The 20,412-nt window shown below is 39.9% G+C and overlaps 1 protein-coding gene across 3 annotated transcripts in view; it reads right to left on the reverse strand.

The window, feature by feature from the left end:
• HERC5 (HECT and RLD domain containing E3 ubiquitin protein ligase 5) overlaps positions 1-12,286 on the reverse strand; it is a 52,606-nt gene extending 40,320 nt beyond the window's left edge. The window contains exons 1-7 of one of the 3 annotated variants that reach the window (XM_023725101.1): positions 11,699-12,286; positions 9,009-9,129; positions 8,013-8,089; positions 5,571-5,792; positions 4,419-4,510; positions 4,042-4,172; positions 1,330-1,475 (exon numbers count right to left, since the gene is read on the reverse strand). In XM_023725101.1, coding sequence (XP_023580869.1) covers positions 1,330-1,475; positions 4,042-4,172; positions 4,419-4,510; positions 5,571-5,792; positions 8,013-8,089; positions 9,009-9,129; positions 11,699-12,044 — 1,135 coding nt within the window. In that variant the 5' untranslated portion in view covers positions 12,045-12,286. Of the gene's footprint in view, positions 1-1,329; positions 1,476-4,041; positions 4,173-4,418; positions 4,511-5,570; positions 5,793-7,636; positions 7,982-8,012; positions 8,090-9,008; positions 9,130-11,698 lie in introns of those variants that run through there. The other 2 variants (XM_004390145.2, XM_023725102.1) reach the window with 2 other exon arrangements.
• Between the last annotated feature and the right edge of the window lie 8,126 nt (positions 12,287-20,412).

The raw sequence follows: 20,412 nt of genomic DNA on the forward strand, positions 1-20,412 counted from the left end.
AAATGATATAGCGCTTCCTTAGAAAGCTAGAAATAGAAATACCATACGATCCAGCAATCCCACTCCTAGGAATATATCCTAGAGAAATAAGTCATCACTCGAATAGACATATGCACACCCATGTTCATGGCAGCATTGTTCACAACAGCAAAAAGATGGAAACAACCTAGATGCCCATCAACAGATGAATGGATAAAAAGTAAGAGTTTAGGAAGTCATTTGGCACAAATGTGCATACTCAATTTAAATAATTTCAGATTCTTCTTGAACTTAGCGGTTTTACCTTTTTAGTGCACAAAGACCCAGCACATTTTCCAGCAATTAAGAAGCAGAAATATATATCTTTCAGAGTAAAGGCTAGTTGGCAGACTTAGGTGATTCATAAGGTAGACATATAGCATCAGTTAAATAAACATAATATAAGTGCTTATATACAAAACAAGTCAAACAAATATTTGATCAGTGGATTGTTCGCTAGTTTAATTCAGCTCCCTTACTGAAAACCATGTTTTATAACTCATGATTTAAGCACTAATTTTTTGTTGCGATAACTATAGATAAGTACTTCAAGTTCACGTAACTGATTACAAGGAACCCAAAAAAAGATACTATAAAAACTGCTTAGGGAAATTACTATTTATTTCTACAGAAAAATTGAGAGAATTCTGTTATTTTCAGTCACTACTAAACTTTCAGAAATAAGTAACAAAAGTGTTCAGAGTACTTCTGTAGTAATGTTTCAGAGTTCAGGCTCTGAGGTTACACAGCACACAGTTCAAATCCAGCCAAGTCACTTACTAGCTGCAAGACCATGGCTGACTTCCTTTGCTCTCCAAGCCTCTGTATCCTCCAGTAAAATGAAAAGATAGTACATATCACCCAGAATTGTTACAAGGATTGGTTGAGATAACATATATAAGTGTTGAGCATAATCAGTTACAGTGCCTGGGGTATGTCAGTTGCTCATCATCATGAGCATTCCACCTGATTACAGGTCAATTTAACCAGATAGGTAAATCAATACCATGGAAGTAATGTCTCTTGCAAGCTGGAATCAGAGCAGCAAGTGCCTCTGAATCCATACCATCTATTTTATTTTGTACCATTTGAGTTCACCTTAATCCTGATCTGAAGGCGTAAGAGAAAAGTAACTTGATAAATTAGTTGACTCTTTTAAATTGTTTGCAAGTAAAAAAAAAAATAAAACTAGTGATTAGAGGAACTTCCTTCCTATTTATGCATTGCTGCCCTTGTCACATTACACACTTAGAAAAATTAGTTTCTCTAAAATGGTATTTATGCCAAATGTTGTGCTTCTATAGAATTTACCAAATTTGAGTTCTTCTTTTGATGGCAATTTCATAGGAAGAGGTATCAGCTGATTATGTGTTCCACCATTTCCCAGTTGTCCTTCTTTTCCAGAACCAAAAGAAAAGACCTTTCCCAAATCAGAAACATAGGCAAGTGTGTGATACCTATTAAACAAAGAGCATAGAGTCAATTTTCAATAATCCACACTGATGCCAGTATGTAGCAATACGGTAAATTACCGAAATTAGGTTACCCAATGGGAGAGAAATAGTTAACCAACCGCCACTGGGTGTAATTAGCTATCTGGAAACCAATAAATTGTTAATCTATGGCTGAGCTGATTTTGGAACCACTATGTCTTTCATTGTTATACATAAGATCGCCATGAATTGGAGCAGAGTCGATGGCAACTAACAATGATGAAAAGGTCTACTCTAACTGAAAGGTTGGAGGTTTGACTCCACTCAGAGTTGCCTCAGAAGAAAGGTTTGGTGATTTACTTAAGAAAAACAGCCATTGAAAAAACCCTGTGGTGCACAGTTCTACTCTGACACACCTGGGAACGCCATAAGTATGAGCTGACTCTACTGGCAAATGGTGATCTAAGTCTACCCAAGGCTTTTTCATGATGCTGCAAATGGTGTTCCCTCTGTCAGGAACAATCATTTCCTCTTGCCTTCTGCTCTTTTCTCAAGTCTCAGCTTGAGAGTCACTACCTCTTGGAAACCATCCTTGAATCCCTCCTCTCCTCATGCTAGAAGATTAAATTAGGTGACCCTCTCTGAGCTCCCACTTGATTTTCCAAAGGCCTTCATTACATTGATTTTCTTACTGATTTACTTGTTGGTCTTTCCCACTACACTGGGAATTCCTGAAAGCAGAGACTGTGAGTTATGTCTCTATTCTCATGGCTTAGCACAGCATCTGACTTTTAGCACATACTAACTTTGTTGCTTAAATGAAGGTGACCAGGTTTAGACTCAGAGCTTGAATATGATTATAACTAGAAAGTTTTAAACCCAATCAATTTCACTGCACCTTAACTAAAGGAGTAACACGTTAACAGAGGTGGGCTATTGACACAGTATCAAGTAACATATTATCACATCTAGACAAGCAGAGTTCTAAGTGCTAGCAACAGGCAATGTTTTGAATTCCCAGCCTAAACAGACACTGAATCTGGCGAGGGTGAATGTGGCATGAGGCAGGGGTAGTTATTCAAACTATAGCACACAATTTAAGATTAAGTCAGTTTCCCAAGTTCCCTAGACTAGGGGTGCAACCACGTTGGTCAATAGAAAAAAAACTATTCCTCGCTAATATGGCTACCTGGATACTAGATTATACTAGTTTCTTGGTAGTTTGGTTAATATAAACCATTCCTTTAGAAATGGCTCAACTGCAGGTGCTGTGAAAACACTGAGTTTCTGGATCAGTAAAGATGAGCATCACCACCTGAAGTATGCTTAACCTTACACAGAGACTGCCAACTCTCTCCATGTAAGGTGACGGGGGTACCCGGTAAATGTTCCTGAAGTAGAGTTTCTCAGACTGGGGCACAAGAGCTATCACTTTATTTGCTCCTTGGAAAATGATAAACACACTTTTTTTTTTTTTTTGTAATAGAAAAAACAGGCATATTTTGGGGTAATGTGAAAAATTGGAATTTTTAAATGATAATCAAGAGACTCCAAAGGAATGGGAAGATTTAGGTGGATGGCTCCAAGCAATTCCACAGGGGACTCAGCCATTCTTCTGTGTCAGTAGGAGGTATTGCCCAGGTTTGCATCTCTAACATCTCTAACTTGGCTCTTTCTCTTGTAATACAAGTTATTCAAAGTAATGTGTGTTAAGAAGAATCACAAAGTGATGATAACGTTTCTTTGGTTAATGCAGAGATGTAGAACACAGAGAATCATACCATTCCCAAAATCTAATATTGTCTAATATTATCCGTTTATGTCATTTTACTCCATGATCATAAGAGAGTATGTATGACATGCTACTGACTGATTTTTTTTATACTAAGGGTGAACCCAATATTCAGGTAGAGTATGGATTTGCTTGTGTTTAGTGAGGTGAAAACTGCCCACAGGAAGAAGTGTATTAACCCTATCAAGACCCAACATCCCACTGGTGAGCAGTAGACTGATGAATCTAAACATCAAAGAAGAAAATAATTAAGTAAACCAAGGAATTGGAGCAAGTTTTTTGTTTTGTTTCACTTAAAAAAATATCTGTGAAAAGTAAATTCCATTTAAACCACCAATGACTTTGTCTTGTACTTCACCATGATCAGAGCAGGTCATTCTGGAAGAATTATGGTAACTAAAAAGTATGTAGGCCCGGAGGAGTTGTGAGAGAAGATGATTGCATCAATGAATAATCCTTTGTGATTGGTGTTCATTTATTACCCCTCCCCCAAAATAATACACAAATACTTATTTTTTTTAAAAATAAAGGTGTATCATAAAAGTTACCAAGGTATTTCATTAAAAGGGCAACATAAAGTTAATTGTATTTCCTCACTTAAAAAAAGCAATGAAAAGGAACATGTTTACTAAGATTAAGATTTATTATGATTATCTAATGTAAATTAAGCTTTTCACCCATTTGATAATGTTTGATACTTGTATCTCAGTCAAAGAAACTGATGGACATTTTATTAAATTATCTATTTAAATGTATTGTATTGATTTTGTCAATTTTTGTTGACACTTTACAACTTACCTTCCACATGCTATCTGGGTCACTCTATTCCCAATGAGCTCAGTCACCAAACGGGGCCTTGGCTCATTCTGTGCTGAATTGTGGCCAAGTTGCCCATATTTTCCAGCACCAAAAGTAAACACCAGCCCATCCTAAAGAAAGAAAACTTCATATCAGATTCTAGAGAAGTGATACAGAAGTAACAGCCTCTGCATTAGTGAATAATTAATAAAAGCCTTGTCAAAGTAAAGCCCCCAAATTATCAGGAGAAGTCCTGCACATCAGAAGTGACCTTTCTTCTCTGGTAAACACTAACTCTCCATACCTCGATGACCTAGTGCTTTCCCCACAACAAAGTATTTTTTGCAGAATGACAGAAAGACACAAGTTACACCCACCTTTGTGAGCAGAGCAGTGTGAGAGCCACCACAAGTGAGAAATTCAACATCCTGATTATCTAGTTCTTCAATAAGAGAAGGACAATCTTTATCTATGCAAGGGAAAGAATAGTTGAAGTGACCAAAAATACATGCTGAGTTTCACAGTAGAGTTACATGCTACTGGTAAAACACCTGTACTGCTACCTCTCAATCCAGCAATAACAGCTGTCGTCACCTTCAGATAAGAAAGGCTCTATGTTGGCATATTTAGGCCCAAGTTCTAGGCCTAAAGGTGGGGGTGGGGCAGAGGTTGACAGTGCCATACTTGGAAGAGCCCACCAGACAAAAGGTCAAGCCACTTCCCAGAGCCTGTTCTATTTCAACCTGACTTGATTAACTCTAATTGCAGCATATTTTATATTTCCAATTTTCATTAAGAATTACCTTTTTTTACACTACCTCTTCTTTCCTTCAGGATTATTTTCCTTTTACGAGACTCTGTAAAAATAGCTGAACTGCCCCTTTGTTCCTTTCTCTTCTTTAACAATTGATCTAACACTGATGCATGGGTTACCCTGTGTAACTAGCACTGGACCATGTTAATGAGAAATGCAGTGTCTGACCAATGAGCAGGGGATGACATGTTTATTATCATAGCTGGGTATATCAGCAGAGTTTATTACACCTGAAAACTCTAAAAAGTCATTTGGAATCATGAGAAATTTTGTCATCTGCCTTGTAGAGGTAGCTTAATAACAGGAATCAATATAACTATATTGAGAGACATTTAAGTGCAAACGCACCTTGGAGATCATCTTGTCTAAACTTGTCACTTCACAGGAAACAAACAAAAATTGGTCTAGACAACCAGTAAGTGAGTTGGCAAGGCCCTGCAGTTATTAAGCCCCTGTATTCTGATCCCCAGTCCAATGCTCCTTCCCCTTCCCCCACATACCCCTGAAATGTGCCTCAGTTACATAACAACTTCCACACTATGCATCAGCCTCTTGGACTGATTCTGCCTTAAAGACATAGAGATAATCATGTAGAACCATGCATATGAAAAGTGAGGATTTGAATCATTTTTGATATGGAGATCTATGTTAAATTCATCTCTTATGTAACAAATATATTTAGTGATAATATGAATTTGAAAATATATTTCCATACTGTTGGTGTGGCCCAGGCCTAGTTGCCCAAAATCGTTTTTTCCCCAGGAGTAAATATTTCCGGACATGGATAAGGCCATGCTGTGTGCTTCTCCTGCAGATATCTGAGCCAAGGGGACTCCTGAGAGATGTGCCACAATCTGTGGTGTAGGGGTTGAGTCAACTATTCTTCCAACACCGAGTTGGCCGTGTAAGTTCTGCCCCCAGGCAAAAAGCTCACCACCTTGACAAAAATAAACAAAGAAAATGCTCATTTATTAAGTTTAAAATGCAGCAGACGTTACCCTAGGGTATTATAATGTCAAAATATCTTATGCTCAAATAACAGAACTCTCAGATCCCATATATCTGATTAGGAAAACATAGAAGAATCTTCTCTTCAACTGTACAGTTATACCTAATTCTTATCTATCACCCTAAAGGGTAGGCTAAAGTGATTCATACGTATTGCAATCAAATTCAAGAAAAAAAAAGTTTTTTAAACCCACAGGATGGGGTCATGAAAAAAAGAAACATGCTACATCTGGGAAAATATAACCTAGAGCTATTATTTTCTCTATTCCCCTTTTATGTGCCTAAAGATCACAAACAACTTGAAAATCCATTTGAAATTACAGCACAGTATCTTGAAAGAGTCAGCTTCATCTATTAAGTGAATATATACGGAACAGATTGTTAAAAAGATACTTAGATGTTATGTAATGGAGTTGAAAATATCTCATGGAGTCTGAAAAATGTATTAGAGAATTAACGTTTGCAAAACATCTCTTTGCAAGATACTGTGCAGGATCTGGTAGAAGGCAGAGCCTTTCCTTCAAACATGACTACTACTTTGTTTACCAGCCACCAAGGTTCCTTCCTAGGTGGTGCAAATGGTTTACACTCAACTAACCTAAAGGTTAGCAGTCTGAACCCACCCAGAGGTGCTGTGGAAGAAAGTCCTGGTGATCAATTTCCATAAAAATCATAGCCAAGAAAGCCCTATGGCACAGTTTTACTTTGTTTTAACACATGGGATCACTATGAGTCAGAAGTGACTTGATGGCAACAGGTTTGAGTTTTTTAAAAATTCACCAGTCAACAGGAATATACGTAGTGATGCGCATGATCAGTTTCCTTCCTTCTTTCACCAACTTTTATTCTTCCCAGATTGTACTTTACCAGTAATAAACTTTGAGCACCCCATTCTTCCTTCTGACCTCACACCCTCCACTAGACCACGGGCTTCTTGAAGGCAGGGTATGTCTGTTTCATCTTAATATTCTGAACATGGTAGCTACTCAATATGAAATTCTTATTCATGAATGGATAAAGTCAAACAGACAATTTTTTCCAATACAAATTCACTCTCTTAAACCTCAATGGGATTTTCAGTGGTCAAATATTTGCTTATTTACTCCCCCCTAAGTAATGTCCTGGTGGCACAGTGGTTAAGAGCTATGGCAAGCTATGGCTGCTAACCAAGAAGTCAGCAGTTCGAATCCACCAGCCACTCCTTGGAAATCCTATGGAGGCAGTTCTACTTTGTCCTATAGGTCACTATAAGTTGGAATCGACTTGATGGCAATGGGTTTCGGTTTGGGTAAGGAATGCCAAGGTGGTGGTGCAAATGGTTAACACACTCAGCTGCTAATCAAAAGCTTGGAGGTTTGGGTCCACCCACAGGTGCCTCCAAAGAAAGGCCCAGTGATCTACATGCAAAAAATCAACCACTGATAACCCTATAGAGTACAGTTCTACTCCGACACACATGGGATTGCCATGAGTCAGAACAGACTTGACAGCAACTGCTGGTGCTGGTAGAATCCCAGCTACCATTCATTTTATAAACATGTTCATGCCTGTCCTATATATTTTAAAAAATTCCTTAACCCTGAATTCCCCTCTATCAACCTCTTAATTATTCTTTTCACAGTCAAGTTTCTTTAGGGCTCAGGTTTTTGTTTTTGTTTTTTTAATTTACCATTTCTCACTATTATGGTGTCTGATATAAAATAGGAAATAATAAAGGACTTGGGAGAATCCTTGAATTCAAAAGGTAATTGTTAAAATACATCACAGGCTGACCTGGGGGATTCCGAGCACCTGCCATGGGAGTTGGAGGAGCATTAGGAAAAGGGAAGAAGGTTCTAGAAAAGGGTGGCCCAGGCCTGGTCCTCATTCCAGAGAGAATGATTCTGATTATTCAGAAAATTTTCACTGTTTCCTATTTGAAAAATAGAGATGGAACAAAATGTATGCATAATGATTATGGAAACTTGAAGATTTTACAGGTCTAATATTTCTCTTATTTTGTATCTCCTTCAATAGTGCTCCAAACCATATCAAATTCAAAACCATACTTCTATCCTGTTACAAGGTGAAATACATACATTCTACTAACTCCACATAGACACATGCTAGTCACTACCTGTAAAAAACAGTTATTATTCCAGAAAAGTACCTTTGGAGAGTGCAAGAGAATGATAATCTCCACATGCGATTTGAATTATAATTGTTGCTTGTAAAACACATTGAAACCTGAAGAAAGAAAATATTTTGTCAGTCACCAAAATGAAAGTCGCAGTTATCAAAGTTAAAACTATTAAATGCATTTAATTAGGATTGAAGCTCAAGAAAAAATTTACATATACTGCCTCACATTCATACATCAAAAATTATTATTAAAAATAAAATAATTATTATAAAAAATTATATGTTTCAATTGATGGAAAATAATATTCATTATATAACTGTAATAAAATGATTCTAGAAGAGTCTTGCAAACATTAACTTTATGATGTAGTAATAATGCAAAATGAAAATAAATTCTAATTCATGTAATCTACAAGGAAAATCTCATAAATTATTCCATGATAATGCATTTTTTTCCTTCTAAGCTGAAAAAAAAAACCACTTTTATTTTTTGAAACCTAACTTCCAGAATTATTGTGAGAATCAAATGAGTTAATGACAGTGGAAGTCTAATTTGGGGCTAGGTGGACTAACCAATCATTTCCTTTAGTTGCCGAAACAACACGGGATACCTGCCTAGTAGACATAAAATGGTTTGCAGATTACTAATGGATTTCACTAGTCAGTTTAGAATCCACCGTTTACTTAAGATGCTGCTATATAAGGCAGGGGACAGGATAATATATAATAACATCTTCCTGCAAAAATTATTACTATTATTGCCCTCTGAGTAAAACTAAAAATTTTTTTTTCTCCTGCTATTAGCCCTTCTCAGACTCTGCTTTTACTTTTTTTTTTTTTAAATAATATATTAATGTGTTTTTGGTGAAGGTTTACATAGCAGTTTAGGTTCCCATTCAACAGTTTCTACACAGGCTGTTTGGTGACATTGGTTACATTCTTCACAATGTGTGAATATTCTATTATTTCCATTCTGGTTGTTCCATTTAAAATAATTTTTAATAAAATAAAAGGAGCTCCTTACCTTGCATGCTGAATACTGTAGTTGTACTCAAATGGTTTTCCATCTGAGGATAGAATCAGCATGTGCTCTGCTCCTTGGTCCATGGAATGTATCTTCATTTTTCCTTCTAATTTAATATACTCTGAAGAGCAAATCCAACCAGGAACTATCATCACTTTGATTATTACCCACTATTATTATTGATTCCATTATAATACACTTAAAACACCTGGAAAATTTTCAGCTAGACAACATTTGACTTAACATGAATTTATCTTCACGGAAATCCAAGTATGAGAAGCATACAAACTAATACTGATTATTGTATTGACAAAGGATTTTTTTCAATTTGGGGAAGCATTGATTCATACTTTGCTTTAAATGGGATATACCCTTAATGTAGTAAATCGGTTATTTGCTTTTAATTTCTCATTTAATTAGCTGGAATGGAGAAATCTAAATCTGACATGATAGAAACAAAAAGATCTACAAGTAAACATAACTTAATTCAGGGCAACATAACTCACATATACATTTCAGGGACAAATATACTATGTATTCTGAGATAGTTTCTTTTAAAAAACAAATGTAATAAACCCTCTTGACTGCTTCAACTAGATGTCAAGGATTATATTCTTAAAAGGTATGATTGTGCTTAGGGGGCTATTTTAAAGGGGATGCTATAGAAAATGTATTAGTGGATATTTAGCCCTTTCTAAAAATTAAGAGATTTGAAACTTTCCACTAGTTACTATTTACTCTCATCTCATTTAATTTGTTCTCAGAAATTAAACCAAGATAGTTTTGGAGCTTTTTTTCACTTTTCAGTTCTAATAAAATAGCATCCATTAATGTAAAACCCCAAAGCACAAGCCACTTCATATTACAAATGTGAGGGGGACCAAAACAGTTTCATAATAAAGAAGAAACGGTCAACAGACTAAAGTTTTCTAGAAACTCAGCATTTCAAATTAGTTGAAAGAAGAGTTACTCAAGAAATAGTATTGAGATATTCAGCTGGCCAGTTGGAAAATAAATAAACCTAGACCCCCATCTCACTGCTTAAATCAAAATATATTCCAAATGTATCAAAAATTTTAACTTTAAAAATAAAACCTTAAGATTACCATAAAATATAGGTACAGTAAAAAAAATCTTCATGTGTGGACAGCCTTGTAACTTAACACAAAATCCACAAGTCTTAAAAGCAAAGATTGACAAAGCTGACTATATAAAAATTTAAATTGTACACAACAAAAATAACATCAACAAAAAGGTATGCCTGGAAAAATATTACAACATATATGACAAATAAAGGCTGAACTTAGTCAACATTCAAATCAATGTTTAAAATAAATAAGAAAAAAGATGAACAGCTCAATTTTTTAAAAGCTAGGCGAAGATATGAACAGGTAGTTTACCAAAAAAGGAATGTCAATGACCAATGAAGAAATGAAAAGATGCTCAATTTCACTCTAAATGCAAAACAAACAGGAAGATAGTATTTTTTCAAAGATGCCAATTGGGCAAAATTTCAAAGATTAAGAAAGTGGGTTTTGTGCATGTATGATCAATTTGATTTTAGACAAGAGTGCTAAGTCCATCCAATGGGGAAAGACTCCTCTCTTTGATAAATGGTGATGGGACAACTGATTTCCACAAGCAAAAGAATGAACCCGGACCCATACCGCACACCATATACAAAAACTAACTCAAAATGTATCAAAGACCTAAATGTAAGATCTGAAACCATAAAACTCTTAGAAGAAAGCGGGTATTTCCTTTTCTCCATCTGTAAAATTGGAGCCCTGGTGGCTTAAGAGCTCGGCTGCTAACCAAAAGGTCAACAGTTCGGATCCACCAACTGCTCCTTGAAAACCCTATGGGGCAGTTCTATCTGTCCTATTGGATAGCTATGAGTCCGGATTGACTCGAGGCAACGGGTTTGGTTTCTTTTATCTGTAAAATCAAGAAGCCCTGGTGGCGCAGTGGTTAAGTAACCAAAAGATCAGCTGGTCGAACCCTCCAGCCGCTCTGAGGGAGAAAAATGTGGCCGTCAGCTTCCCTAAGCCTTGGAAACCCTATGGGGCAGTTCTACTGTCCTACAAGGTCGTTTTGAGTCAGAACCCATCCCCTCAAGGCACACAACTACCTGTAAAATCGGAATCACAGTACCTGACTTTATCCCTGCAGAGACACGATTTCAGAGAAGTGCAACCGAAAGCACTTTAAATTGTTCGCAAATGTAATATAATTGAGAACAGTTAACTATATTCTCAAAGGCTCACAAAATCAACGCAGGCATGTCCTAAAAAGGAGTTGGGGTGGGGAGGGGGACTCTAAAAAGAAACATTACAGAGGAACACTGGCTAAGATGAAGATGCTGCCTGCATACTCGCTCCCTCCGCATCTCATCATTTTACAGGTGGGATGATCTATTTCTCGACAACATTCTGCAAACCCTGCGCAAACTGGGAACAGGGATAAAGGAGAGCTCTGGTGCGCTGCACCTGCGAAACGGGAAAACAGCCCGAGCCCGGCACGTTTCTGTGGGAACGCGGACCGCTGTAGCGCCTGGTCCCCTTCTGAGCTCACATTCCCGCTTAGAGAAGAATAGCACCTCACACCCCAACTCCGGACACTTTAAAAAGAAGGGTCTGCGCCGGCCCCAGCCCAGGCAGGCGCTGAGGCACAGTCCCTCAGCCGCTCACCCTGCACACCCCCAACCCGATGCTGGAAGGCCGAGCGGCGCTGACCGCCCCACTCACTGGGCTTCCGGGCGCCGTGGCTCCCCGCCCGCAGCTCGTGAATCTCGACGCCGGCCTCGCCGCAAGTCAGCACCGCCAGGCGCTCCCGCGTACAGCAGATCTGGCGCATCTTCTTGGATCTCCGGAAAAACGCGCTGCGGAGGTCCGCTGGGCTGGGGAAGAGCCAGAGGTGCGCGTCCCTCGGCTCCGGGGAGGCTGCGGAGCGGGGAACACCCGGGCGCAACGCAGGATTTGGCCTAGGCGCCGAGCGCGCGTGGCCCCGCGACCTCCTTCGTGGCGTCTGCTCCATCGCATCCGCCGCCGGTCTCCGGGGCTCCACAAACGCGCCTCCGTTCTCTTGACCCTGAGGGAAAACGGAGCTGCAGCCGCCAACGGGTCAAAGGAAAGAGGAAGATGAACAACGTCTGCGTAGGTCCACTGCCTTCAGGGGTCGCAGTGCAGAGCAGGGGCTTGCGGGCGACTTCGAGGGACCGCAGCCTTCCACTCTGTCCCTGCCCAGTTGCTAGCCTTTCAACCTGCTGTTTGGGGGCGGGGCCGCCATTCAGGGGAAATGGAAACTGATTTTGTAAGAGTGCAGAATCGAAACGGAAAAGGAAAGAGAAACTCAAGCGATTCAACACTGGCTTGGTAGGCAACCGAAGAAAACCAAGTCTTTGGCAGGTTATGAAGTGGGTAGACAGGAGTGAAAAGGTGTCCTCGGGCGAGCAGTGGTCACCTAAACTCCTGGACTGAGTAGCCTTGGAAGAAACACTGCAATTCCACTAGGAGGCGTCCGTCACGGGCCATTTTCCAGAGAATATTGTGATAAAGGAATTTAAAGTTTATCAAGCGTTCTGTTCCACAGGATAGCGATTAAGCTGAATAAGAGTTATCAGTCAGTCCGTCCCTTCACACCTTGGTGCCTGGTACCAGTGATCTGCTTTCTGTCAATACAGGTTTTTGTTTTTTTTTAAATGGTTTGATTTTTTTTTTATTGTAATAAATATATACATAACAAATCATTTGCAGTTTCAACATTCTTCACGTGTACAATTCAGTGCCATGAGTTATGTTTATGATGTTATTCAACCATTACCATTATCCATGTCCAAATTTCCCCATCACCTTTAGCAGAAACTCAGTATTCCCTAAGCGGTGAATTCCCCTTTTCCCCTCCCCCTCCCCCACAGCCTCTAATAAACTTTGGCCTCTATACACTTCAGTCAACATAGTTTTACCTTTTCTAGAATTTCGTATAAATAGAATTATACAGTATGTTGTCCTTTGTGTCTGGCTTTCTTCACTTAGCATAACGGTTTTGAGATTAATCCTGTTTTTTTTTTTTTTTAATTAGTAATTCCCTCTACTTATTGCTGAGTGATATTCCATTATATGGTATATGTCTTAGTTATCTAGTGCAGCTATATCAGAAATACCACAAGTGGATAGCTTTAACAAACAGAAATTTATTTTCTCACTGTTTAGGAGGCTGAAGCCTGACCTCAGAGCACCAGCTCTAGGGGAAGGCTTTCTCTCTGTGTCAGCTCTGGGGGAAGGTCCTTGTCTCTTCAGCTTGTTTCCTGGTTCCTCGGAGATCTCCATATGGCTTGGCATCTATCTTCCCCCACCTCTGCTTGCTAGCTTGCTTGTTTAATCTCTTTTATATCTCGAAAGAGATTTACTCAAGATACACCTTGTACTAATCCTGCCTCATTAACATAACAAAGACAACACATTCTCAAATCAGATTATAACCACAGGCATAAAGGTTAGAATTTACAACACATATTTTGGAGGAGGACACAATTCCATCTATAACATTCCATCCTTTGCCCCCCTAAATTCATGTCCTTGCCACATGCAAAACACAGTCATCTCATTACATTCATCCCAAAAAGTATTAAATCAACTCCAAGTCCACAATCTCATCTTCTGAATCATAAATCAAATATGGGTGTATTCCATTCTGCAGCAAAATTCCTCTTCATCTGTGAATCTATGAAATCTAGGCTACAAGTTATGTGTTTCCAAAGTGCGATGGTGGAACAGGCACTATGTAGACATTTCCAACACAAATGGGAGAAATTGGAGGGAAAGAAGGGATATGTTGCCTCCAAAATCCAAAGAGGCCCACCAGGCATTGTGCCTCCTTTTTAGTTGTAGGAGGGCCCAGATGTAACGACTTACCCTTCACTTTAGAAGGGCTATCTTGACATGCCCCATAACACTGGCCTCCTAGAAATTTCACTGAGGTGGAAAGTGCCTGAATTTTTGTGGGATTAATATCTCACCCTCTAGTATGCAAATGTTTTACCATTAAGTTGAGTCATTTACACTTCTTCCTTACTGGATCCAATCAGCTTAGTGTCATCAATGAAATTGACCAGCGTGACATCTTGTGGAAGGGGAAAGGCAATGAAGATCCTTGTGGACTAAATTATGACATAGGGCTGGAGAGTTGATATACCTCTGTGGTAGGATATTAAATGTGTATTGCTGGCCTTGCTAGCTGAAGGCAAACTGCTTCTGGTGGCCCTTTGAAATTGGAATTGATAAAAAGGCATTGGCCAGATCAATAGCTGCATACCAGGTACGAGGAAATGTATTAATTTGCTCAAGCAATGAAACCACATCTGGAACAGCAGCAGCAATTGGAGTCACTACCTGGTTAAGTTTATCATAATCCACTGTCATTCTGCAAGATCCATCTGTTTTTTGCACAGGACAAATACGCTAGTTGAATGGGGATGTGGTGGGAATCACTACCCCTACATCCTTCAAGTCACTGATGGTGGCACTAATCTCTGCCATCCCTCCAGGAATGTGGTATTGCTTTTGGTTTACTATTTTCCTATGTAGAAGCAGTTCTAATGGCTTCCACTTGGCTTTTCCTATCATAATTGTCCTTACTCTACTTATTAGGGGTCCAATGTGGGGGTTCTGCCAGTTGCTGAGTGTATCTATTTCATTATGCATTCTGAAACTGGAGAAATCACTACAGGATGGGTTTAGGGACTTACTGAACCCACTGTGAGATGAACCTGAACTAAGAGTCCATTAATAACCTGACGTCCATACAACCCCCACTCTGACTGGTGGGCCACAGTGACTTTTTGAGTCTCCTGGAATTAGTATCAGTTCAGAGCCAGTATCCAATAATCCCCCAAAAGTATGATTATTTCCTTTTCCCCAATGAACAGTCAGTCTCATAAAAGGCTGTAGCCGCCTTTGGGGAAGGCTGGGAGAAAGATTAACAATATTGGCTGGTGTGATTGACCCTGACTACCTACAGGGTCACTATGAGTCAGAATCGACTCACGGCAATGGGTTTGGTTTTTCTTTTTTCAGTTACCAAGGGGAAATTGGATTGATGTTGCATAATGGAGGTAAAGAAAGAGTATATCTGTAACACAGGAGATCCCTTAGGATGTCTCTTAGTACTACCACACTCTGTGATTAAAGTCAATGGAAAACTATAGCAACTCAATTCCAACATGACTACTAATGACCCAGACCCTTCAGGAATGAGGGTTGGGTCACCCCACGAGGCAAAAACCATGACCAACTGAGGTGTTTGATGAGGTTAAAGGGAATATGGAATGGGTGGTGGAAGAAAGTAGTTCTAAATACTGGTTACAACTACATGAACAGTTGCAGAAACAAGTACTATTATTGTTATGAGTATCTTCCTTATTTTATTATATGTGTATGGGTGTATATATACGTATGTATATACGCATATGTATATATATAGCGATTATTTTTGCTTTCTTTCCTCCCTTATAAAATATAAGATGTGAACAGGTCTAATGCATTTTTGGTTTTACACGAGTTAGTTGTATCATGTTAGGCGCAAGTATGACTTTGTAGTTGTCTTTATTTAGAGATTGTGTATGGTTTAAGGAGCTGTGTACAGGGGCCAAATTGACAAGAGGTAGACTATGATGATTAAGGTTGTGTGTCAACTTAGCTGAGCCATGATTCTCAGTGGTTTGGCAATTATGTAATGATGTAGTTTGGCAGCTATGTAATGATGTAGTCATCCTCCATGTGATCTGATGTGGTCAGCCAATCAGTTGTAAGGGGAGTTTCCTTGGAGGTGTGCCCTTCATCCAATATATATATGGACTTTCTGGCAAAGCTCACTTGCTTGCTCTGGATCCTGCATCTGACTCGTCATCCTGTAACCTCTGGTTCTTGGATGTGAGCCACCAGCCTGCTGCTTGACCTACAGATCTTGGAATTCGTCAGCTCCTGGAACCCCGTGAGTCAACAGACTTCTGCCTGACCTGCAGCTCTTAGGATTCGTCAGCTTCCACAGCCCTGTGAGGCAGCAGCCTGCAGTCTGACTACTGATTCTGGGATTCGTCAGCTTTTGCAGCTCTGTGGACCAAGAGCTCATCATCTGACCTGCCAATCTTGGGTCCATCAGCTTCCGCAATCATGTGAATCAGGAGATGCCTCCAGCCTGATGCCTGACCTACGGATTTGGGACTTGCCAGTCTCCACAGCAGTGTGAGCCATTTCCCTGAGATAAATCAATCTCTATGTATTTATATATATGCTTCACTTGTTTTGCTTGTCTAGAAAACCCAGCTGAAGACATATGGATATACCATAATTTGTTTATTTTTTCACCAGTTTTTTGTTTATTCATTCACCAGTTTTTGGCTACAATGAATAGAGCTGCTATGAATATTTGTGAACAAGTTTTTGAGTGAATAAACATTTTTCTTTCTTCTGAGTAAATGGAATTAAAAGGTCATATGGTAAAAACCAAAAGAGTGTTTCATCCAGTCTGACTCATGGAGACCCCATGTGTTACAGAGCATAGGGTTTTCTTTGCTGTAATCTTCAAGGAATGAGACTGCCAGGCCTTTCTCTTACTGCAAGACTGGATTTGAACTGCCAGCCTTTAGGTTAGTGTTGTTAGGTGCTGTCGAGTCGGTTCTGACTCATAGCGACCCCGTCTACAACAGAACGAGACACTGCCTAGTCCTTTACGTTAGTAGTCTAGCACAAAACATTTGTACCACCCAGGGATCTGGTCATATGATAAGTATATGAATACTGCTACAAGAAATTGAGTTTATTTCCTATCCATATCTCTTTGGCAACATGTCTATTCAAATCCTTTGCTCATTTTTCTAATTGAGTTACTTATCTCATTCTTGAAGAGCTCTTTACATAGTATATTTGAATTCTTTATGTATTATATATCAAGTTCTTTATTACCTTTTTGAAATAGTTTCTCCTTGTCTGTAACTTGTATTTTTATTTTATTGTTTTTTGAAGAGCTACAGTTTTTAATTTTAATGAGTCCGATTCATCAAATTTTTCTTTTAAATAATTTGTGCTTATTTTTAGTCCAATTTAAGGTATTTTTGTTTAACCCGTTTATAAAAATTTGCTCATGTGTTATATTCTAGAGATGTTGTAGTTTACACTCTTACATTTGTGTTTTTTCCAGTTCAAGTTAGTTATTGTTTATTGTGTGAGTTAAGGGTGTTTTTGTTGTTGCTGTTAGGTGCCATCAATACGGTTTTGACTTATAGTGACCCTATGTACAACAGAATGAAAAACTGCCTGGTCTTGCGCCATCCTCAAAATTATTGCTATGTTTGCTATTGTTGCAACCACTGTGTCAATTCACCTGGTTGAGGGTCTTCCTCTTTTTCACTGACCCTCTATCTTACCAAGCACGATGTCCTTGTCCAGGGACTCATCCCTCCTAATAACATGTCCAAAGGACGTGAGGCAAAGTCTCACCATCCTTGCTTCCAGGGAGCACACTGGCCGTACTTCTTCCAAGACAGATTTGTTCATTCTTCTGGCAGTCCATGGTATATTCAATATTCTTTGCAACATCATAATTCAAATATATCAATTATTCTTCAGTCTTCCTTATTCATTGTCCAGCTTTTGCATGGCTTGGGTCAGGTGCACTTTAGTCCTCAAAGTGACATCTTTGTTTTACAACACTTTAAAGAGGTCTTTTGCAGCAGATTTGCCCAATGCAATATGTCATTTGATTTCTTGACTGCTGCTTCCATGGGTGTTGATTGTGGAGCCAAGTAAAATAAAACCATTGACAACTTCAGTATTTTCTCTGTTTATCATTCGTTGCTTACTGGTCCAGTTGTGAGGATTTCTGTTTTCTTTATGTTGAGGTACAATCCATACTGAAGGTTGTGGCCTTTGATCTTCATCAGGAAGTGCTTCAAGTCCTCTTCACTTTCAGCAAGCAAAGTTGTGCCATCTGCATATCTCAGGTTGTTAATGAGTCTTCCTCCAATCTTGATGCTACATTCTTCTTCATATAGTCCAGCTTCTTGGATTATTTGCTCAGCGTACAGATTGAGTAAGTATGGTGAAAGGATACAACCCTGATGCACACCTTTCCTGATTGTAAACCATCAGTATTCCCTTGTTCTGTTCAAACAACTACCTCTTGATCTATGTACAGGTTCCTCATGAGCACAATCATGTGCTCTGGAATTCCCATTCTTCACAATGTTATCCAAAACTTGTTATGATCCACACAGTTGAATGCCTTTGTATAGTCAATAAAACACAGGCAGAGACTTCCGGCAAAATGGACCTCTAGGCAGAAGCACCACGCCGTCCCTCCACAGCAAAGATCCGAAAAACTAAGCCGAACAGAGAAAACAACAATCCTGAAACCCTAAAACATCAAATGAAGAGATAAAGAACTCAGCCAAGCACCAAATGGAGTGAGAAAACTGACAGAGAATGGAGAGCGAGGAGAGATTCATGCAGAGGTCCCCTACCAGCTAACGCAGCGCAGATCAGCCATCTTGGACTCCTATCGGAGACCAGCAAATGGGGGTACAAGAAAGCAGCTTCACGGAGCTTCCAGCGGGAGACAAAACAACTGGTAATTTGCAATATACGCTTTCCCACCCCCCCACACTTCTTCACCCTGACTCGGCCTCCTCTGCTTCCCGCGGCCACAATCTCTAGTCTGGGAAACACCAGCTGCTTGGATTCCACACACCCAAACGGGCCTGCTCTCTGAGTGCCATTTGTTGGCTGCTGGTGTTGCTTTTTTCTGCTTCTTTTGATTTCTTCCTTACCTCTCACCACCTCCCCCTCCTTTCGCTCCAATACCTGCCTCTGTGCGCCATCTTTGCATCTTACTGAGGGGCTGCAGAGCCCTGGTAATTTGTGATATACGCTTTCCCACTCCCTACACTTCTTCACCAACACTCAGCCCCTTCTGCTTCCTGCGGACACAGTCTCTTGTCTGAGAAACACCAGCTGCTTGGATTCCACCAGCCTGCACTAGCCAGCTCTCTGAGTGCCATCTGTTGGCTGCTGATGTTGGTTTTCTTTCTGCTTCTTTTGATTTCTTCCTTACCTCTCACCACCTCCCCCTCCTTTCGCTCAAATACCTGGCTCCATGCGCCATCTTTGCTCTTCCTGAGGGGCTGTGGCGCTCCGTTTGAGTGTGGAGCTGCTTCCTGGTCTGGGCTGCTGTGCTGGTGGGATCCCGGGGCTTCTGTTCATTTGTTTGTTTTGAATTGTTTGTTTGTTTTCTTTTCCTTTTCTTGAGTTGGGAGCCCTTTCTGGCCAGGCGGTGCTGCGTGGCAAGGAGACTACCCCCTTGGCTTGCACAGATGTGCAGAGGGATCCCTGAGGGCATTTTTTTTCCGTTGGCTTTTTTTTTTTTCTGTTTTTTTGGGATCTTTTCCTGTTTTTGTTTTTTTAATTTGTTTTCTTTTCCCTCTTTTTCCCTTTTCTTCTTCCTTCATTACTCAGTTTCTCATCTCTTTATATCTTCCTTCTTTTATTGTTCCCTGAATACCTGATGCTGTATACCTCTATGCCTTCTAGCCATGCTGTACTGCAACACCTGACAGCGACTTCCCCAGACCTCATAGCTGCACTGGTGGGATCCCTGGGAACTTTGCATTTCTTTAACCTTTCTGATTTTTATTTATTCATTCTTTTCTTCCTCTTCCCCTTTCTTTTTTCCTCCATTTCATAGTCTCTCATCTCTCCACTCCAATGGCAAGCTCTCCTAGCATTCTTTATTGTTTGCTTGTACGTGTTTGGCTCCTGTTCCTCTCTCCTCTCTCCCATATCCATCTTAGCTCCACACATAAGAATCTCCCCACTACATCCTGCCCACCTCCACCATGCACTTAACATCACACCACCAAGCAGCACAGGCACGGCCTACAGGAACCTGCCCTGCACTGATTACCAACCCACACTGGTGGCTGTAGTAAGTGCCACAAACAACCCATCCCAGTAACTCCTGTTCAGCTAGACCTTCCCTGCCGTACCATATCTGAGTGACTGACACTGCCAATGGGAGAAGGAGGCGAAAAGTATTGGGCCCACAGATGAGCAAACAACAAAAAATACACAGTCCGCCTGCTCAGACATAGTCAAATTTAAAAAAGAAAAGGGATGAAACAAATAAATCTACAATCCGTAAAAGGGAAAAATAACTACTGAATGCCCCAAAGACTGCAGACAATATCAAAACATTTACAAAAGCAGGACAGGATGGTTCCAGTAGGCGTCCAAAATAAAACACCAGATGACTCTCCTGTGGAAGAAAATGCACTAGAACTACCTGATAGGGAATTCAAATCTCTAATACTCAGAATTCTCTAAGAGCTGAGGCAAAAAGCTGACAAACATGA

This window comes from Trichechus manatus, unplaced genomic scaffold (genome assembly GCF_000243295.1).
Source record: "Trichechus manatus latirostris isolate Lorelei unplaced genomic scaffold, TriManLat1.0 scaffold00286, whole genome shotgun sequence".
Taxonomy (NCBI): Eukaryota; Metazoa; Chordata; class Mammalia; order Sirenia; family Trichechidae; genus Trichechus; species Trichechus manatus.